Below are 19589 nucleotides of genomic sequence, written 5' to 3' on the forward strand. Positions count from 1 at the left end.
TTCTCCATGCATACCTTCTTCGTATCTTTCCCCAAAGCAAACTTCTCTTCATATCTCAATAGCTAGAACTGGGTCACCTGAGGGAGGGTGGAAAAGCAAGTACTTGGGAAAGGGGATGGGATTGCCATGACCGGCTTAGACTAGTTGTGATCCCTCTCCTGGGATTCAGTTAGCAAGGAAGGGAGGCAATGGTTATTGGGAGGCCAGTAACAGTGACACACATGTGTCAGTGCTCAACAAGAGGGACTTTCAATGCCTTAGCCCTGTCGGAGTCTCAGGCCCTGAGGGAGTAGGAGAGACATACTCCCTGGTGCCCAGATCCAGCCTTGGGGGAGATCTGCATTCATTCACTTTGTCATGTATCTACTGAGTGGCCAAGTGACCAGCACTGTGTTACAGGCTGTGGGGGGGGGGGGGCACAAGGAAAGATCCCTGATATCCAGGGTTGAGTAGGGAGTTGGGCTCTGCAGAGTCAAATGGCCGAGACCTCATTCCTCCTGTTCCCCTGTATTAAATACCTTTCCACTTGAAATACCTGGAGTGGTTCTTGTTTTACTACACTGAACCTGACTAATACAGTCTGCCTGGAGTTCCATTTTTATTGTTGTTGTTGTTTGAAAATGCCCTCCTCTTACCAGGCCTTAAGCTCAGAGAAGGCAACTTTTTCTAATTTACTCAAAGGTGACCTTTAGGCTGTAGCTTTAGCCACTGGTACCTTCTACCATAGTATCCTAATCCCAGGAGTGCACCATCTTGCTCTAACTTCTTTCTAGGTTATCTATAATATCTATAGATATTTAGCTATAGAGGCAGAGGTATTTGCAGCTTTGAGTCCATAAAAAATTCCTAATGCTGGACCCTATAGACCTGTGCTATCTAATGTGGCAGCTACTAGCCAGCTATATGTGACTATTGAGTACATGAAATGTGGCTCATCTGAATTGAGATAAGCATAAAACACAAACTCAATTCTTAAGACTTATTACCAAAAAAGGTAAAATACCTTAGAAGTAATTTTTGCATGTTGAAATAATATTTTGAAATATTATCAAAATCGATTCTACCTGTTTGTTTTTACTTTTTTTAATATGGCTATTAGAAAATTTTAAATTATATTTTATATATATGTAATCTCAAATTTTACTTTTAGTGGACAGGGTTGCTGTAGACTCCCGATTTTCATTGCTTTTCAGTGTCAGAGTCCTGTCTCCTTCCAGCAGAGCAGAAGCACAGTCAAAACGTAGCTCAAAATACCTTTTCCTACAAATTTCTCTAAATTCTGGCAGCAGTTGTCTCTCCCAGTGACCACTTTTCCCACAGGGGCAGCTGAATCTCTGGCCAGTTTAATCATATCAACAACATATCTTTTTTTCGCTTGCCTTTCTAACGTCTTAGGACATTGGTATCCATGAAGGCTGGGTTGTTTCCTTCCTAGGTGCTTCGTGGACTTTCTCCAAATGTGGGAGCTCATGAACACTTTGGGAGTCTGGGTGTCTGTCTGGTGCACCTGGTCAAGGACAGAGTATTCTCCCAGGGGATGGCTCCCACCCTGGGACCATAAGCCCGAAATTCTGGAGGACATGCTTGGCACAGGTCTGGGGGCCTAGTTGACCAGAGGTATGGCTGAGTATGGAAGCTTAGGTCCCAAATCTGAAATAGTGATCTCCAAAACGTAACCCGACTATACCAGGGCTGCCTTGAGGCCTGCCTCTGCTGAAGAGGCACCACAAGCGAACAGGCAAAGCAGCACCTTGTCTCGAAAAGCCTCACAACACACAGTAAAACTTCCTAAAATGGAGAGTCGGGCAAGATGGCGGCATAGAGAGGAGTGGAAGCTAAGTAGTCCCCCTGGAACAACTACAAAAAACCAGACACAACTAGTAAATAATCCAGAATAACTGCGGGGGGACAAACGAGACCATCCATTCATCATACACCAACCTGAATTGGGAGGAATGCCCAAGAACACGGCATAAAATCTGTAAGTAAAACCTGCGGAACCAGGTCGGGAGACCCCCTCCCCCATAGCCCGAGCTGCGGAGCCGCGTGGTGCCAGAGAGAAGCTCTCTCCCAGCAAGCGAATACAGCTCAGCTGAGCTCCAACCGGGGTTTTAAGTAGCGAGTGTGAACTGCTCACTACAGGTACACAGCCCCAAAAAACAGACAGAGGCTTTGGGTGACGACTGACCTGGGAGAGCAGGAGGGTCGCCTTGGACCGGGTCTGAAGGGGACTATCTGTTTCTTTTTTGGCTCAGTGGAGAAAGCCCCAGTCATTTTCAGTTTCCAGGGCTGTGAAGCAGAGAAGGGTGGAGACAGCACAAGCAGAGAGTGAGACCATTGAAATGCTAATGACCTCCACCTGGGGGGTCTGTCTTCTTTAGGAGGAAAGGGGTGGGGCCCTTTCCATTCAGAACCAGACCCCAGAGCCTGGGGGAACACGGCCATACCTCCTCACACCAGTCAAGAATTATAGGCTAACAGGCGTCACCTGCTGGGCAGAAAAGCACAGTGACCCGAGGCATCAAAGGGTGAAGCAATTTTCTAAGACACACCCTCAGGGAAACCAGATACTGAATATTTCTTCCCTCTGGGACCTGAGCCTGTTCTGGTCTGGGAAAACCTGATGTGGATAACCAAGGAAACCATGCCTAGACAACAGAAAATTACAACCTACACTAAGAAAAACAAAGTTATGGCCCAGTCAAAGGAACAAACGTACACTTCAACTGAGATACAGGAATTTAAACAACTAATGCTAAATCAATTCAAAAAGTTTAGAGAAGATATTGCAAAAGAGATAGAGGCTGTAAAGGAAGAACTGGACATGTATACAGCAGAAATCAAAAGTTCAAAAAACCTACTAGTAGAATCTATGGAAATGAAAGGCACAACACAAGAGATGAAAGACACAATGGAAACATACAACAGCAGATCTCAAGAGGCAGAAGAAAACACTCAGGAACTGGAGAACAAAACACCTGAAAGCCTACACGCAAAGGAGCAGATGGAGAAAAGAATGAAAAAATATGAGCAACGTCTCCGGAAACTCAAGGATGAAACAAAGTACAATAATGTACGTATCATTGGTGTCCCAGAAGGAGAAGAGAAGGGAAAGGGGGCAGAAGCAATAACAGAGGAAATAATTAATGAAAATTTCCCATCTCTTATGAAAGACATAAAATCACAGATCCAAGAAGCGCAGTGTACTCCAAACAGAAGAGATATGAAGAGGCCTACGCCAAGACACTTAATAATCAGATTATCAAATGTCAAAGACAAAGAGAGAATCCTGAAAGCAGCAAGAGAAAAGCAATCCATTACATACAAAGGAAGCTTAATAAGACTATGTGCGGATCTCTCAGCAGAAACCATGGAGGCAGGAAGGAAGTGGTGTGATGTATTTAAGATACTGAAAGAGAAAAACCACCAACCAAGAATCCTGTATCCAGCAAAGCTGTCCTTCAAATAGGAGGGAGAGCTCAAAATATTTTCTGACAAACAGACAATGAGAGACTTTGTGAACAAGACACCTGCCCTACAGGAAATACTAAAGGGAGCACTACAGGGTGATAGAAGACAGGAGTGTGTGGTTTGGAACACAATTTTGGGAGATGGTAGCACAACAATGTAAGTACACTGAACAAAGGTAACTATGAATACGGTTGAGAGAGAAAGATGGGGAGCATGTGAGACACCACAAGAAAGGAAGAAAGATAAAAACTGGGACTGTGTAACTTGGTGAAATCTAGAGTATTCAACAATTGTGATAAAATGTACAAATATGTTCTTTTATGAGGGAGAACAAGCAAATGTCAACCTTGCAAGGTGTTAAAAATGGGGAGGCATTGGGGGAGGGATGCAATCAGCATAAACTAGAGACTGTAACTAATAGAATCATTGTATTATGCTTCCTTTAATGTAACAAAGGTGATATACCAAGGTGAATGCAGATAAGAGGGGGGGATAGGGGAGGCATGTTAGACACTTGACATTGGTGGTATTGTCTGATTCTTTATTCTACTTTGATTTAAGGTTATTTTTCCTTTTGCTGTTTCCTAGCTGTCATTTTTTTTGTTTCCTCTTTCTTTTGCCTCTCTACCTTCTTTGACTCTCCCTCCTGCCTTGTGGAAGAAATGTAGATGCTCTTGCTTAGTATGAGCAGAATGTTCAATTAGGATGAACTTAAATGTTTGGAAATGAACAGGGGTGTTGGTGGCAAGATGTGAGACTAACTAACAGCGCCGAATGGTGTGTGAATGAGGTGGAAAGGGGAAGCTCAGAGTCATATATGTCACCAGAAGGAAAGTTGGAGGTCAAAAGACGGGAATGTATAAAACTGAATCCTATGGTGGGCAATGTCCATGATCAACTATACAAATACTAGAAATCACTTCATGAACCAGAACAAATGTATGACAATACAATTAGAAGTTAATAATAGAGGGGCATATAGGGAAGAACTATATCCCTATTACAAACTATATACTACAGTTAGTAGTATTTCAACATTTTTTCATAAACAGTAACAAACGTACTATATCAATACTAGGAGTCAACAATTGAGGGGGGTTGGTTAGGGATAGGGGAGGTTTAGAGTTTCCTTTTCTTTTTTTCTTTTTTCATCTTTCACTTTATTTCTTGTCTGGAGTAATGAAAAGTTTCTAAAAATTGAACAAAAATTAAGTGTGATGGATGCACAGCTGTATGAGGGTACCCAGGGGCAAGTGATTATACACTTTGGATCTTTGGATAATTGTATGGCATCTGAACAATCTCAATAAAAATGGAAAAAAAAAAAAAAAAAAAAAACTTCCTAAAATGCCTCTCAGCCCAGTGGCTCCCGTCCCCACACTGCACACTCTGTGCTCCAACCTCCTTTCCTCACTCTACCTAAACCCTCTATCACCTTGGCTCTCCTTTCTTTCTCAACCCTTTTTTTTCCTGCCTCAGAAGATTCAGATGCTTCATTTTCCAGCTGTGTGATCCTGGGCTATTTGCTCAATTCCTCACAGTTTCCTCACCTGCAAAAGAGGGGTGAGTGCTGAGCCCACATGGCTTGTTGTAATGATGAGATGAAATGTGCAAGGCTTCTAGAACTGCCCCTGGCATGGAGTAAGTGCTCCATAAACCCTGGCAATTCTTTACACTCATGTACGTGTTGTACACTTTCACATTTCTGAAATTTAAGGTCAGGGGAATGGAGAGATCAGACACAAGCTGGGCTTTGGGAGGGTGGATCATGAAGTGCACGGAAGCCCACAAGGGGTTTGGATGGAGGGGAGCCCACGTCTCCTCTGGGGAGCTTTCACTCATGCCCCAACTGGGGAAAGACCTCAAGCCCAAGAGAGCCCCTTCCTGCCTCCTCCCTCATCATTGCACCCCACCCTCCGCCCCCTCCAGCCCTGCCCAGCTTGGCCCCAGCTCTGAGCATCAAGGTGTTGAGAGACTGGATACACAAATGGACAATGACCAGGAAACCGACCCACCATCAGCAGTAATCAGAACAGAAAACCCTGGCTCTTTACCTGCAACAGTTGGTTCAGGAGCTGGCCACTCTCTATGGTAAACACAATCCCTGGAACAAATGACCCCAAATAGCCAGGACTTGATTGGTCACTGACAGCTTCCCTAATTTTTGCCCTAGCTTCCAACTAACTTAGGACCAACCAGAGAAAGCCAAATATCCTCCCCTAACCAATCACAGAGGACACCCCACTTTTTGCTAACAGCCTCCAGCTTCCCTATGCCAACAGCTTCCCATTAGGGCACACCCGAAGTCTTTCCAGCTTTTCCACTATAAAGCTTTCCCACTCCCCTGCCTGCCTTTGAGTCTCTGCCAACGGCAAGTGATGGTGCCTGACTCCCTTGATATAGCAAGTTCTGAATAAACAGGCTTTGTTCGCACTTCGGTATTCTTCCTTTATTCCCCGAGCATCACACATTGAAAGCTCTTTATTTCAATGGTGGTGCACTGGCCTGCCCACCCCCATCAAGTAGGCTCTGTGTGGGACAGCAGCAGGAACACGGAGTTCTGGGGGAGGTGGGTGGAGGGATGGAGGAGGAGGAGCCAAGGAAGAAGGAGCATTAGAAGAAAATTTTCTTAGCTGGCTTCTTTTCAATTTTCTTACACGGGCCACGAATGATTCTAAATATTTTCTGGTTCTTAGGAAATACACAAGTCAGGTTGGGCTGATAGGGGCCCTCCTTATACAGGCCAAGGAATGCCTGGGGAAGGATGGACTTGATCTTGACCTTGGGGACTGCCGGCCCCTCCATACTTAGAGGCGACCCTCACCCCCATCCCAGCCTGGCTCCAGGCCCGTCTTTGTGCACACAACAGAGGAGCCTGGGACAAAGGACCCCCACTCCCAGTTACTCAGAGCCCGGGCCTCTCAGGAATTCCTGCTACTACCTCCTCCAGGCTGACCCCATGATTGTTCGGTACCCGGTCAGCCCCACCCCTGGGATCACTTTGCCTGTCATTAACGTATCTGTCTGCCCTAAGTACATGAATGTGAACATGGGGCCCCCATTTCTTTTTAAATCCTTTCCTGGGCAATTCAAACCTCCCTTTCAGGCATACCCAGCTCAGATGCTGCCTCAGCACCCCTCAGGCCACAAAGAACCACAAAGAACTCCCGGGATTAGGAGGGGTGGTCTGAAGCCAGATCAGACCTACTAGCTGGTGCCCATTTAAGTGCTACTCGGGCCTGCATATTCCAGGGTCACCCACCTCTCAGATCTCATGTCCCCTCCCCTCCATACACACACCCTGCAGACACACTGGCCACTTCTGGGGCCCTGAATCCACCAAGCTCTTCTGGCCCGGGAGAATTTGCACCTGCTGGTCCCTCCCCCATAACTACTTGCCCTCAGATCTCTGCTTGGCTGCCATGCTCTCCCTGCCTCAGGCTGAATCCTTCCCAGACACCCATCACCTTCTGTTCTGTCTACAACTGTTATACTCTGAAATTATCTTTATCTTTTTTTTTTCTTAGATTGTCTCTCTCCCCTTGCTAGAACCTCAGCTCCAGGAGGACAGAGGATGTTTTGCTATTTTGCTCCTGGCTGGATTTCTTAGCCCCTGAGACTAAACTCCTTACACATAATAGGTGCTCAATGCATAATTGCTGAATAATGAGGATATTGTAATCCTCTATTCCTTGTCTCTCTCTGATCTCATCTCCTATTATTTCCCCTCTCCCTTACTCTTTGCTAATCCTTGAATATGCCCTCAGGGTTCTACCTCTAGACCTCTGCCCTGGCTGTTCCCTCCACTGGAATGTTCTCCCCATAGACAGATCCCCAGGCCTTGCTCACTCACCCCCTTTAGACCTGGCTTAAATCTCACTTTGGCAGCCAAGTCCTCCCAAGCACACTTTGTAACCTCTCCTTGCACCACGACTCCCTCAGCTCCTTATTTTCTTTTTCTCCAGATGCCTCTTGTCTGGGATCTATGTTTACTTCTTTGCCTGTGTACTGTCTGTCACCTACATGAAAATGTCGGCTTCACAAGGGTAAGGATTTCAGCCTGTCTTGCTCACAGCCCTGCCCCCAGCACCTAGAAAAATAATGTCCATATAGCAGGTGCTCAGTAGTATTTATCGAATGAATCACTGTTTGTCTCTATTACCAGATGTGGGCTTGAGGTGGGAGGTGCTGTGTCATACTCACCTCTGTGGCCACAGCACCAGGCACTGACTGCCTTTGGGTAGGGCCCAAGATGAGGGTGAGTTTTCTTTTTCCTCCCAGACATCCTCCACCCAACATTCCCTGCTGCCCCTGATTTCCGGCTCTCTCCCACACCAGCCTGTGTCCACTGCCCAGACAGTCCTTGGGATGGGGCAGGGGAGGTGACTGCACCCTCCAGGTTTCTGTTTATTTCCTGAGGAGGCAAACCCCGGATGAGGATGAAGGAAAGAAGGAGGGAGGGCCCAGTAGCAGCAGCAGCCCCACCCCATCATGGCCCAGAGGTGTCTTCTCTAAGGTCCGACTAAATATCTGGGACCTGTCATGGGATGAGGCTGGGGGGGGCAGTAAGTGATGAGGTGCCAATGCCCAGTCCCAAGGTGTCCAGGCTCCCAGCCCAAAGGGACAGAGGCACAAGCAATGGGGGTAAAAAGAAGTCTTCCAAGAACTGCTGCTGCATTCCGGACCATTTGCTTTGCCCATTTGCTGCTGGCAGAATAGCCTAGGCCCATGCACTTGGGTCCTGGCACTAGAAAGATCTGGGATTCAAATCCCGGCTCTGCTGCCTAGTGGCTGGGGAATCTTGGGCAGACTTCTGTGAAATGGGGTAATAGTATACCACACGGATGATGCAATGCTTAAATTAAATGACCCTTAATTATTTGAGTTTTGCATAGAATAAGCACCCAATTCGTATTTTTAGAATTAGAGTGTCTCAGAGTTAGAGGGATTTCAAAGATTCTCTTATCCAATTGTATATTACTGCTAATAAACAGCATTATGAGGTCTAGAGAAATTGTAAAACTTCCCCAAAGTCATAAAGATATTAAATAATAGAAGACCACACTCTGGCTTTCATCTGTCTACTCCTTTCTCCCCAGAGGCCTTCAGTTAGTAACTCCTTTTCTGGAGGAGAAAATCACTGTACCTGAATACATTTCTGTAGGCCTATTTGGCAAGCACAAGAACCGTGGGCCCAGAACACACAAGCTCTGAGTGGATTGTGGTTGCAGATAATCAGAACAAAAGCAAATGAGTCCTGGGAGCAGGAGTGGGTGGTAATCTGAAGGGCAGAACAAGAGACATTTTCATATCATCAGTCAAGACAGAACAGGTAATGCTGAGGTAACAAACTACCCAGAAATTGTAGAAGCGTAACACAACAGAAATGGATTTCCTCCCCATGCAGTCTGATGTGAGATGGGAATCTCTCCAGGGCAGCCATCCTCCATGCGGGGACTTAGTGACCCAGGCACCTCCCGTCCCCTGGTTCCCTCACCTCTCCACCCAGCCACGGCAAGGAGAGAGAAGTGGAGAACTTACATGTTTTGTGGTTGCCCCACAGAGGGTGAAATCAAAGCCCTACCCAAAAGTGATTTGAATATTGAGACTGATGAGGATATGAAAAGGTCTGTTACCTGTGTAATGGAACTTCCCATGGGGAGCAGAGGAGGCACAAGCAGGTCTAGGTGGCAAGAGAAAAAGGGGACTGGTGGCTTTGGCTTTTACTGTGATGGGGGGGCAGGGTAGGGTTCCTTCTGCAGGATGGGCTTTGCATGGCTTGAACTTCCCACTAGCATCAGGGGAGGGAACATGTGGATTTTCTTAGGGCTTATCTAGATGTGGGGCAAAAGGGGAGTGGTGGGGCTTGAAAGCTGTCATGGGTCAAACCAAAAATGGAGTCTTCCTCTTTATTATACAATCTGCCTTGGCCCAAAAGTTAAACACATCACTTCCACCTACAGCCACTAGCCAGAAATATTCCCACAGCCCAACCTATCTGCAGGAAAGCAGTCCTGGTTTTCAAGGAAGATGAAAACAAAACCAACTTGGTGAATTCATAGCATTGTCTCTGCCATATATTGGGAAAAAGTAAGAAAACTAAAGCAGTAGGGACCTTGCCTTAGAAATAAAACTTGTGAGAGGAGGGCTGAGAGCCCATGTTTGGGCAAAAGGCCATTAGAAGTAGAGCTAGGGCCCATAGGAATGACTGGGAAAAAATTTGGCTAAATTAAGGTGGCCAGAAGCTTCTGCCCTCTCAATATCCAGATTATTTCACATCGCTAAAATCTCCAAGTGAAAGCATTATGTGAATGTCCAGATGCAGAAAAGCAATGCCTCTGAATCTGCATATTAACTCTCATAAATAAAAAAAAACAACAAGGATTTAGTACATCAAGATACAAAGATACAGGAGAAAGAGCAAGTCCTGCTTTCCACGTGAGGCAAAGGATCTCTGATACTCCAATAATGTGAACTTGGGCAGGTCATATAGCTCCCTGAGCCTCAGTTTCCTCATCCACAAAATGGAACTGAGGGAAATGAGGCACTCAATGTACCAGGTCCCTTTCCCTCTACCGGCACGCGCATTTTTCCATTTACACCTCCCCACACACATTCTCACAAACACTCAATGACCTCCACTCTGTTCCCCTCCTAAAACATTCAGGTGCTCTCATTCAATCCCCCCCCCCCCCCACACACACCGGTCCACGAGAACCCCAACTCACACTCTCTGGGCACATTCCTCAACCCTGTCCCTCCACAGGGCTCACCCAGCCCAAGACTTGGCCCCTTCCTGGAACTGGCCTCCCCTCACCCACAGGCAGCCCCCCTGCTCCATCCCTTCCTGTATATCCAGCCCTGAGGCTGCCATGCCTCCAGACAGGGCCAAACCCCATGGGAAGCTCTTTCGTGCCTGCACGCTCCCCTTTCTTCCTTTCTCCCTTTCTCCCTTTCTCCCACCTCTAGGCTATGACAATCCCCACCAGGGCCCCTCTCCCAAGAAGTGCACACAGAGGCCAGAGCCAGGCAGTGACTTTAATGTTTCAGTTGCTGGGTTCAGAGCAGGGTGGGGTCACTGGTGCTGAGGGAGGGGCAGTAACCAGACTGGGTCCTCCTCTAAATTATATGGCACTGGCGGGAACACGACCGGTTCTTGGATGTGCAACCCAAGCCCCTTTGGCAAGGGCAGATGACGTTGGTGGCTCCCTTGGTCTGTGGGGAGGGAGTATGGGAGTCAGAAGTCACCAGGGGGCAGGGAGGAAGAGCCTTAAACTACTTAGGGAGCAGGGGCAAGAGCATAAGTGGCAGAGTGAGCCAGTGCTGGGGTCTGATCCCAGCTCTATAGCTTGTAACTGCATGACTGCTGACAAGCTGTTAGCCTCTGTGGCTCAATTTCCTCATCTGTCAAATGGGGATAGCACTAGTACCACCTCATGGGGTTATTATGAGGATTAAATGAGATAAAGTAAATCAAGTGCCCATAACAAAAAGACCCTCTGGCCACTTCAGCTGCAGGGTCAGGCCACAGTAGGAGTCGGGCTGTTTCCTTAAGGCACTGGCAGTTCTCCAGACAGGGATGTGGGGACTGGGCCCATCAGGCCAGATGAGAGAGATGAGAAGGAACATGATGTACTGTGTATTCTGCTCCCTGCATTTCCACCAGCTAATAACAATCACACTTGATTGAGCACCACTCATTGCCAGGAACATGTGCTCTTCCCAACAACGTGGTGTAACAGGTATTGTACCCCCATTTTACGGGTGAGGACACAAAGGCTCAGAGAAGTGAAAATGACCTGTCTGAGGTCACACAGACCAGGGATGGCAAAATCAGGATTTAAACTCAGCTCCAAATCCAAAGCTATTGTCCTGCCACCACAGTACCATGCTCCTCTCAAGAAATTAAGTCATTGTGACAGGGAAGTGAGGATTAGTAGAGGGAAGGAGGTCTTTTCCCACCTACCCTGCTTCTTAGGGTAGAGATATTTATTCATTCAACAAGCATTTGTCAAGCATCCACTGTGTGAGGGCACCAGGCTGGGGCAGGGGGCTCAAAGATGAATGTGATGCAGTCCCTGCCCTTGAAGAGCTCCCACCAGTGGGCCAAATCTGGGAGATAAATGCTCTGCTGAAGGCATTGGCCAAGGGTGTGGGAGCTCTGAGGAGGGAAGGCCTAACTGCCTTGGGGAAGGCTTCTCAGAGGAGGTGGCTGGAGCTGAGTCTTGCAGTTTGTATAGGAGTTTGCCAGGCAGAGAAGGCGGAAAAGCCACCATGGGTAGAAAGAACAGCATGTGCAAAAGGAGGGTAGACCTCCTTTTACTTCCCCCCCTCTACTTTCTGGAAGAGGCTTCCCCACCGCAGAGCCTCACCTGCAGCAAGCACGCCATGGCAACCTTGGCCTTGGGGGCACAGAAGGTGTTACCAGTGTCCAAGTCTACGAGGCAGCAGTCACTGCGGCACTCAGAGTGGTGGGAGCACTCGGCCCCATTGATCTGTGGGGACAGGCAGGATCTCCACCAGGCTGGGGACAACACCCGGGCTCTCTGCTCTCTGGCTGGAGAAGGGAGGGGAAGATTCCTGGCATTGCCAAAGCTCCCCCTGCCCAGGGGGGTCCAGGAGAAGAAGTCATGTCATAGTCACCCTTGCTTCCCATCCCCTCTGCAGCCAAGCTCCCTCCCCCGGACCCAACAAGGCTAAGGGGAGCAGGGGAGAGGAAGATGTGGGGGGTGGTTAGCACTTTCCCCTCTGCTTATCCTTTCTTGGAGAACCCCTCACCTCCGTGGGACGTAAAGATGCCTGTGTTTGGAGGGGTGCAAGTACTCCCAGATCACGCTTTAGTAGAGGGATGGGCAGAAAGAGGAAAGGAGGAAGGAAAGGAAGTGTGTGTGTGTGTGTGTGTGTGTGTGTGTGTGTCTGAGGGGGAGGGGTGTGGGAGAGGGGGAAACCAGAGCAGGTAGGGAGGGTTTGTCTGGGGGGCCTGAGAAAGCCTGGCGGTGGAGCTGGGTGGGTGCAGAGTGCGGCAGGGCCGAGGGTGCTGGTCACAAGGCCATTCTCTCCCCGCCCGAGGCCGCCTGGTAACTGTAAGGCAGGGCTTTGAGGTGTGTTTGGAGCCCCCCCCCCGCCCCCCACGCCTCCGGCCTGTGAACAAATCCCCAGTTAGGGGTGATTCTCTCCCCCATCCCATTCCTCCTCCAAACCCAACCGGCGTCCGGTGGCTAGCCCGCTTCTGCGCGGCCCGGGCGACCCCCTCTAACCCTCTATTTACAGCGTCATCCCGGAAACGCTCGTCGCTCACCTTCACCTTGGCGCGACACTGCGGGGCCGAGCCCCAGCCGGGGAGCAGGGCCCCCGCGAGGAGGACGAGAGCCGCGGCCATGCGCCGGGGCGGCGGCGGGCAGGCGGGTCTCCGGGGGGCGCCGCGGCCCGGCCCCTCCCCTGCCACGTGACCCGCCGCCCCCGGCCCGTCCCCCGCGCCAGGTGGAGGGCGAGGGAGGTGGCGCGCCCGGCCTGCAGCGTGCTGGCTCTGGAGGGAATCCCAAAACCAGGCCGAATCCCTTCCTGGCCCCCCGCGGCGGCTCCCGGAGCATCGGAAGGGACCGCGCGCGGAAAGGCGGCTCAGGTGAGACTCGGGTTCGAGCCCTGGACGTGCAGGATGGCCGGTTCCAGGTACCCTCAGCGCCGCCGTATGTATTACTTCTGAGTGAGCATTTTAAAGTGTAAAATAAAACTGTTTGGTTTAATTACACAAAACATGCGCTGCGACGAAAACAGCTTCCTTCTCGATATCCTAGCTTTCTGCCCTTGCTTTTTAGAGGTACAGCTCCCCCCCTCCCTCGTTAGTTTTTGGGCACTTCAGCCCTGTCCTCTGGCGCCTCTCAAACCCTCTTCAAGCCCCAGTCTCTTCATCTCCAAGAATCTGGAGGTGAGATAAGAGGGTCTCCGAGACCTACACTTCTTTTACTCCTAACGATTCTGTTAATTGTATAAGGATCTGTCTGAGAACTGTATGAACGTTAAGGAGCAGAGGAGCGGGTATGAGAGGGAAACCCCAAAGTGGGGGAAGGCTAAGGGAGCGCCGCGTGCGCCCAGCGGGGAACCTGCGGGAAGGGCGGCGCCTCAGCGTCCTAGTGTCCCAAGAGGCGGAAGGGAGCCTGACACTCCCCAGCACAGCTCCTCGTTCCTGCTGCTTTCTGGTGGCCTGGGGTTGTGGTTCCCAGGACATTGTTCTCAGCAAAACGAAAAAGTAAGGGCAATGCTTTTTTGTTGTTGTTCAACGTAAGTGTATTTAATTTCAAGGGCAAGTCTTTATTCTGAAATTATGTCTTTCCTACCTTTTTTTGGTGTTGAAAGGTGTTTTTTGAAACAATGGCAATAACACAATCATAGTTTTGGTTTTCTATGCTCTTACTTGGTCAATATATTAAATATGTAATGTACAAATATTTTATACACACACACATATTCTGCTAACCTCCTCCACCCCCACCCCCACCCCCTCCCCCAATTTTTGGAACTTTTATCACTGTAAAATCCAAAATAAAATTCTGGGAATACTGACCTAGTGGAAATCATCCACTACTCAATATATTCTGATGGAATTCTCAAAGTAATCGGGGAATGATGAACAAGTAGGTTCCCTAAAGAGTTCGAGATGCTGAGATAGATCAGCAAAGGCTTCCTAGAGAAGAGGGCGCCGCGGTGGGAAGTGTTTGGAAGTGCAGAGGAAGTGAGGAGGCACAGGGTCCTCCACAGGCGGCTCAGGACAGCCTGGACACCAGCCGGCTGGCCCCGGGGCAGGGGGTGGTGGTGGGGGAGGTGGTTGGGGTGTCCGGGGGTGGGGGGAGGCTAAGCCTTGAAGGGGGCTAGGCTTTGGGCAAGCAGGGACTCAAGGTCTTCCAAGCAGGAGGTTCAGAGTGAACAAGGGCTTGGAGGTGAGAGTGAGAAAAGAACATGGAAAGAACAATGAGGAAGGGATGTCATCTAGTGGAGAGATGCAGAGTGGAGACTCAGGGCAGTTAATATTCCAGGGGGGTAACCCCAGTTGAGGTGGCCCCTCGGTGGAAAGCTGGGCTAGTGGTGGCAGTACCTAGGGTCAGAAAAGGGGGTCCCCAGCCTGGGAAGCAGAGGTACAGGGTGAGGGCAGGGTTGCCCTGTTCTCTCTGTAAGGACTGTAGGGGTCTCCTGAAAGTGGGAGACACCCAATATGCTCTGAGGGAGGACAACCCATGCCAATCTCAGGCCACCCCCTTCTGCCCTCCCTACCCCAAACCAGGGGCAGGACTCAGAAGACACAGTTCTCATCTTATTTCCTCCCAGAAGAGGTTGGCCCTGGTAAGGGGGTGTGGGCTCAGCTGGGGAAGAAGACTGACCCAGAGGGAGGGAAAGCAGCTAGCACAGCCTCTTCCAGACATAGCCAGCCCTGAGACCCTGGGGCTTCCACCTGGCGGGCAGTCATTCCTGGCGGCCAGGTATGCTACCCCCTCTTGCCCTCCACCCATGGGAGTGGGTGGGACTTCTTAAGGTAGGTTAGCCTATGATAACAAGGGCCTTCCCCAGAGGGCCAGGGAAGGCTTCCTACAACCTCTGTGTTCTGGTGAAACATTCATGCAGGAGAGAGGTGCCCACAGGGCTCTGTGCAGCTTGTGGCACAGCAGAGGGGGATCCCGTGTCCTGGCACCCAGCCCACGGCCCACGCTGCCTAAGTGTAGGCTGCATGTGGACATTCACTGACTCTGTCAACCTGGAGTCTCTTCCTTCTCCCATCAGTGAGCCACTCAGCCATATTAGTACCCACTCGCTTTGGTAATGAGGCCCCTGTGCCCAACTCACGGAGCCGGGAGGTAATCTGGACCCCTTCAGCTGCAAATGAGAGGAACCCAAGCCAAACTAACTTACTATTTTTTTTGATTTACATTATTAAATTTAAAATTTTTTTTAATTTTTTTCCTTTTTTATTGTGGTAAAACATACATAACTTAAAATTACCATTTTTAACCATTTTTGAGTGTTCAGTTCAGTGGTATTAAGTACATTCACAATGCTCTATAACCATCACCACTATTTCCAGAACTTACTATCTGTGATGGTTAGGTTCATGTGACAACTTGGCCAGGTGATGGGGCCCGGGTGTCTGGTCAAGCAAGCACTGGCCTAACCATTACTGCAAGGACATTTGTGGCTGGTTAATAAACCAGAAGGCTGGTTTATTAAATCATCAGTCAATTGGCTGCAGCTGTGACTGATTACATCAACGGAGGGCATGTCTTTCACAATGAGAGAATTCAATCAGCTGTATTTAATCCAATCAGTTGAAGACTTTTAAGCAAGATGGATAGAGGACCTTCGCTTCTTCTTCCGCTTACTAGCAAAGCATTTCCTGAGGAGTTCATTGAGTTGCCAGTTCGCTGCCTGAGGAGTTCATTGAACACCTTCATTGGAGTTGCCAGTTTGCTGCCTGCCCTGCGGAATTTGGACTCGTGCATACCCATGGTTACGTGAGACACTTTTATAAAAATCTTATATTTATAGATATCTCTTGCTGATTCTGTTTCCCTAGAGAACCCTAATACACCATCCCAAACAGAAACTCTCTACCCATTCCCCCTTTCCCACCAGCCCCTTGTAAGCTCTGATCTACTTTATGTCTCTGTGGTAGTTTCCCAGCTGCTAAAACAAATACCATACAATGGGTTGGTTTAAACAATGGGAATTTATTGGCTCCTCGTTGTGAGGCTGGGAGAAGCAAGGTGAAGCTTTCTCCCTGTGGCATTCTGGGGCTGGTTGCCAGCGATCCCTGGTCCCTGGCTTTTCTGTCACATGGCGATGCACATGGTGCTGTCTTCTCCTTTCTCCTCTGGGTTCCATTGTCTTCCACCTTCTTCCTGTGGCTCCTTTTCTCTTGTTCCTCTTCAAGGAAACCTCCACATTCCAGGACCCTCAGTTGGCCACAGTTAAAACTGGGCAGGGGTCACAGGCATTAGAGGTCCCGCCCAGCATGTGGCATTGGGTACTTCCCACCTGTAAGTGGAAGGAGAGACCTGACCCAGACCTGGACCCTTGGAACAGCCCCTTGTTGTATTAGTTATCTATTGTTGCATAACAAATCACCCCAAAGCATAAGTTTCTGTGTCAGAAATCCAATCACAGCCTAGCTGGGTCATCTTCAGGGCCTCTGCCAAGGCTGCACCCAAGGTGTCAGTTGGGCCATGTTCATTCAAAGGCTCTGCTGAGAGTAGATTGGCTTCCAAGCACACACAAGTAGTTGTCAGCACATTTTGGCTCCTGACTGGCTGCTGGCCTGAGTCCTTGCCATGTGGGCCTCTCTGTAGGACAGCTCACAGCAGAGCAGCTTTATCAGCCTGAGCAAGCAAAAGGGCAAGAGAAAATACAAGCCAGATGGAAGTCATGGTCTCTTGCAACCTCATCTCAGAAGTGGCATTTCTTCACTTTGCCATAATCTATTAGTTAGAAGCAAGTCACTAGGTCCAGCTCACACTTGAGGGGAGTGAATAACTCTAGGGCATGTATACTGGGGGTGGGGATCTTTGGGGTCATGGTAAGAGGCTGCCTACCACACTTGCCACCTATTATTGTGGGAGATGTATAAAGGTTGCTGGCAAAAGGATTCTTATCCCATAAAAGTTAAATCAATCTCTCTCCTCTCCTTTTCTCTTTCTGTCTCTTCAGTCATAAGAGCAACTGTGAAGTTCTAAATACTTTGGGCTTAGAGAGCAGTTGGTGGTAACATTTGGGTTTAGAGAGAAGAGGCCTTGCATTAAGGTTGAAGACCAAGCAAGAGACTCCAGCCCAGTTTGCTTGAGATCCCCTGTTAGGGTCCTGCTGGAAGCCAAACAGTGGGGCTTTTTGTCTGTCTCTCATTTATCTCAGGGGTTCAGGCCAAATATCTGGCCAAATACCATCCACTGGCTCCTTTGCCCCCATCATACTCCTGTCATGGGAAACTGATTGGTTTCCATTTTAGTAAAGACCAAGTAGTTTCCCACCCTAGAAAGCCCCTCTCTTTTCCTTCCCTCCCCTCTGGAGACCCAATTCAAGCCCTTCCTCTTCTGTGACGCCTTCTCAGAATCAATCGAAAAGATAGGAAGAAATTTTCCTTGGAAATATAATTGCCTGAAGATAAAAGAAGTTTGCAGGAAACACACCAACTAGCTGGAAGGGAGACTGAGGGAAGTGATGGGGTGGCAACTATAGGTTATGAACTTTGTCTTATCCTTGGCAGTAGGTGTACAATTAGTCCTTGTCGATTGATGCCCCTATGTTGATTTTTAAATTTTCACACATTCTTTGACTCTCCTTCCTTCAAAAGGTGGAGACTAATCCCCCTTCCCTTGAATGTGGGCTGGGCTTAGTGACTCAATTCTAACCAACCGAATGTGGTGGAAGTGAAGATGTGTGAATTCTGAAGTTAGGTGAGAAACGGCATTGCAGCTTCTGCCCTCCCTGTCACATCTGCTGGTTGCCAACTCTCCTTTTAATACCATCATGTTCCTACCCTGAACAGGCTTTTCCTTCAAAGCTCTTAGAAGTGGTCAGATATAACTCACTGCAAAAAGAACAAGGTTTATAGGATACAAGGTTTAACTTGCCAAATAAGAAGTTCAGAAGTGCCGAAGTGCTGCAGGAAGTGCCAGAGGCTGGTATAGTTGAAGAAAGCTCTAGGCTGCAGTGGGACATGGTTGAGCTTTGATGGCACTATAGGACACAGTCAATGAAAAGGGCTTTCTAAGCAGGGGCAAGGTTACATCAAAAGCTTGGAAGCAATACCACACATGCTATGATTAGAATAATAGTGACTAACTTACTCCAGTTTGGCTGGAGCAGAGATTTGGCATAATAGACTAATGGCAGGTAAGATGGCCAGATTGTGAAGGGCCTTTAAATGCAAAACTAATTCATTTGGCTCTGTCATGTGAAACAGGGATCCAGTCATCATATTTTCAAGGATAACCAACCTAATTTCCCTGTAAGTACATCTGTACTTGTCAGATCATGTGAGTTAGTTTTGGGGCTAAGAAAAAGTTCACTAGGGCAATGGGGAACCTCTCGCTTTTGAAGACAGTACAACGCAGGAGTTTAATATTAGCCTGGTATATGTAAGGTTGGAAAGGATGGAGAACAGAAGTAGGAAAATTCTTGATATGGGGGTAAGGTAACAGCAGAGAAGATCTGGGTTTACATGAGATTTTCTGAACTGCTGGTTGCATGGGGTGGGGAGGATAATTTGAAGGTGATGCCTAATTCCTTTCTGTGACATGAGCAGACACACAAGGAGCTGACTGAGGGGTAGGCAGGATGATGGTGGTTTTTGACACAGTCAGCTGGGGTGGCCTCAGGGTGTCTAAGAAACAGGAAGGAACAGCCTCAAGCCTGAGCTTAGGTGAGAGACAAGAACTGTTGATTCAGATCTGGTCATGACTGTCCGCCCAGAGGTGACATGTCAAACTTTAGGAGATGGTGACATGGATGGCCTCTCTGTAGGAAATGACTCTGAATCAGCCCGTCCTCATCAACTCCCCATCACCACCACCAACAGTGATGATGGCCTGGGTCAGGGGTTCAGTGGGGACAGGTTTCCTTAAGTGGTTCAGTCCTAAACTGGCCTCTAAAAGCACTGAGATACTTCCCAGCTGCCACAGGTTCAGGATTAGGATCCATGGTCTACCCTTATGAGGCTTGGTCTAAAGGGGAGATGCCCTACACAAGGGGAGAGATGAAGGTGAAAGAAAAAGCACAAGACTGGGAGGCTCTAATACTATGATGTCCCAGACCAGTCATCTGACCTTGAGAAAGTCACTTTTTCTCTTTGGGTTTGTTTTCCCTTCATTAAAATGCCAGGATTGGCCATGGACTAGATAGCAGTTTTCAAATCTGTTTCCGAGGAAAACTGAGGCTCCATTACTGGCCAACATGACCTGCCTCCTAAATTGAGTAATAGCAGCTTCTGAATAGCTTCAATTTTAGGTTTTTCTCCCATAATGTTTTCTTAAACCATTAGCAGCCACTTCTGTTTGTCAGCAAGGAGCACATGGAAAACACAATGAACGAACAAGTGGGAAGTACAAATTAGTAAGGAAATCTGAAAATGGATGACTACA

At 48.5% G+C, this 19589-nt stretch overlaps 2 protein-coding genes across 2 annotated transcripts in view; both read right to left on the minus strand.

Moving 5' to 3' along the window:
* LHFPL5 (LHFPL tetraspan subfamily member 5) overlaps nt 1–12856 on the minus strand; it is a 39194-nt gene extending 26338 nt beyond the window's left edge. The window contains exon 1 of the mRNA XM_037842677.1: nt 12770–12856. The gene's annotated coding sequence lies outside the window, so the exon portion shown is untranslated. The remainder of the gene's footprint in view (nt 1–12769) is intronic.
* On the minus strand, nt 10504–12877 carry CLPSL2 (colipase like 2). Its single transcript, XM_037842681.1, has 3 exons — nt 12770–12877; nt 11844–11966; nt 10504–10686 (listed from the first exon to the last, which is right to left on the minus strand). Exons 1-3 carry the CDS (start codon nt 12848–12850, stop codon nt 10591–10593), a joined length of 300 nt encoding a protein of 99 aa, XP_037698609.1. The 5' UTR covers nt 12851–12877; the 3' UTR covers nt 10504–10590.
* Nucleotides 12878–19589: the final 6712 nt, after the last annotated feature.

This window comes from Choloepus didactylus, chromosome 7 (genome assembly GCF_015220235.1).
Source record: "Choloepus didactylus isolate mChoDid1 chromosome 7, mChoDid1.pri, whole genome shotgun sequence".
NCBI lineage: Eukaryota > Metazoa > Chordata > Mammalia > Pilosa > Megalonychidae > Choloepus > Choloepus didactylus.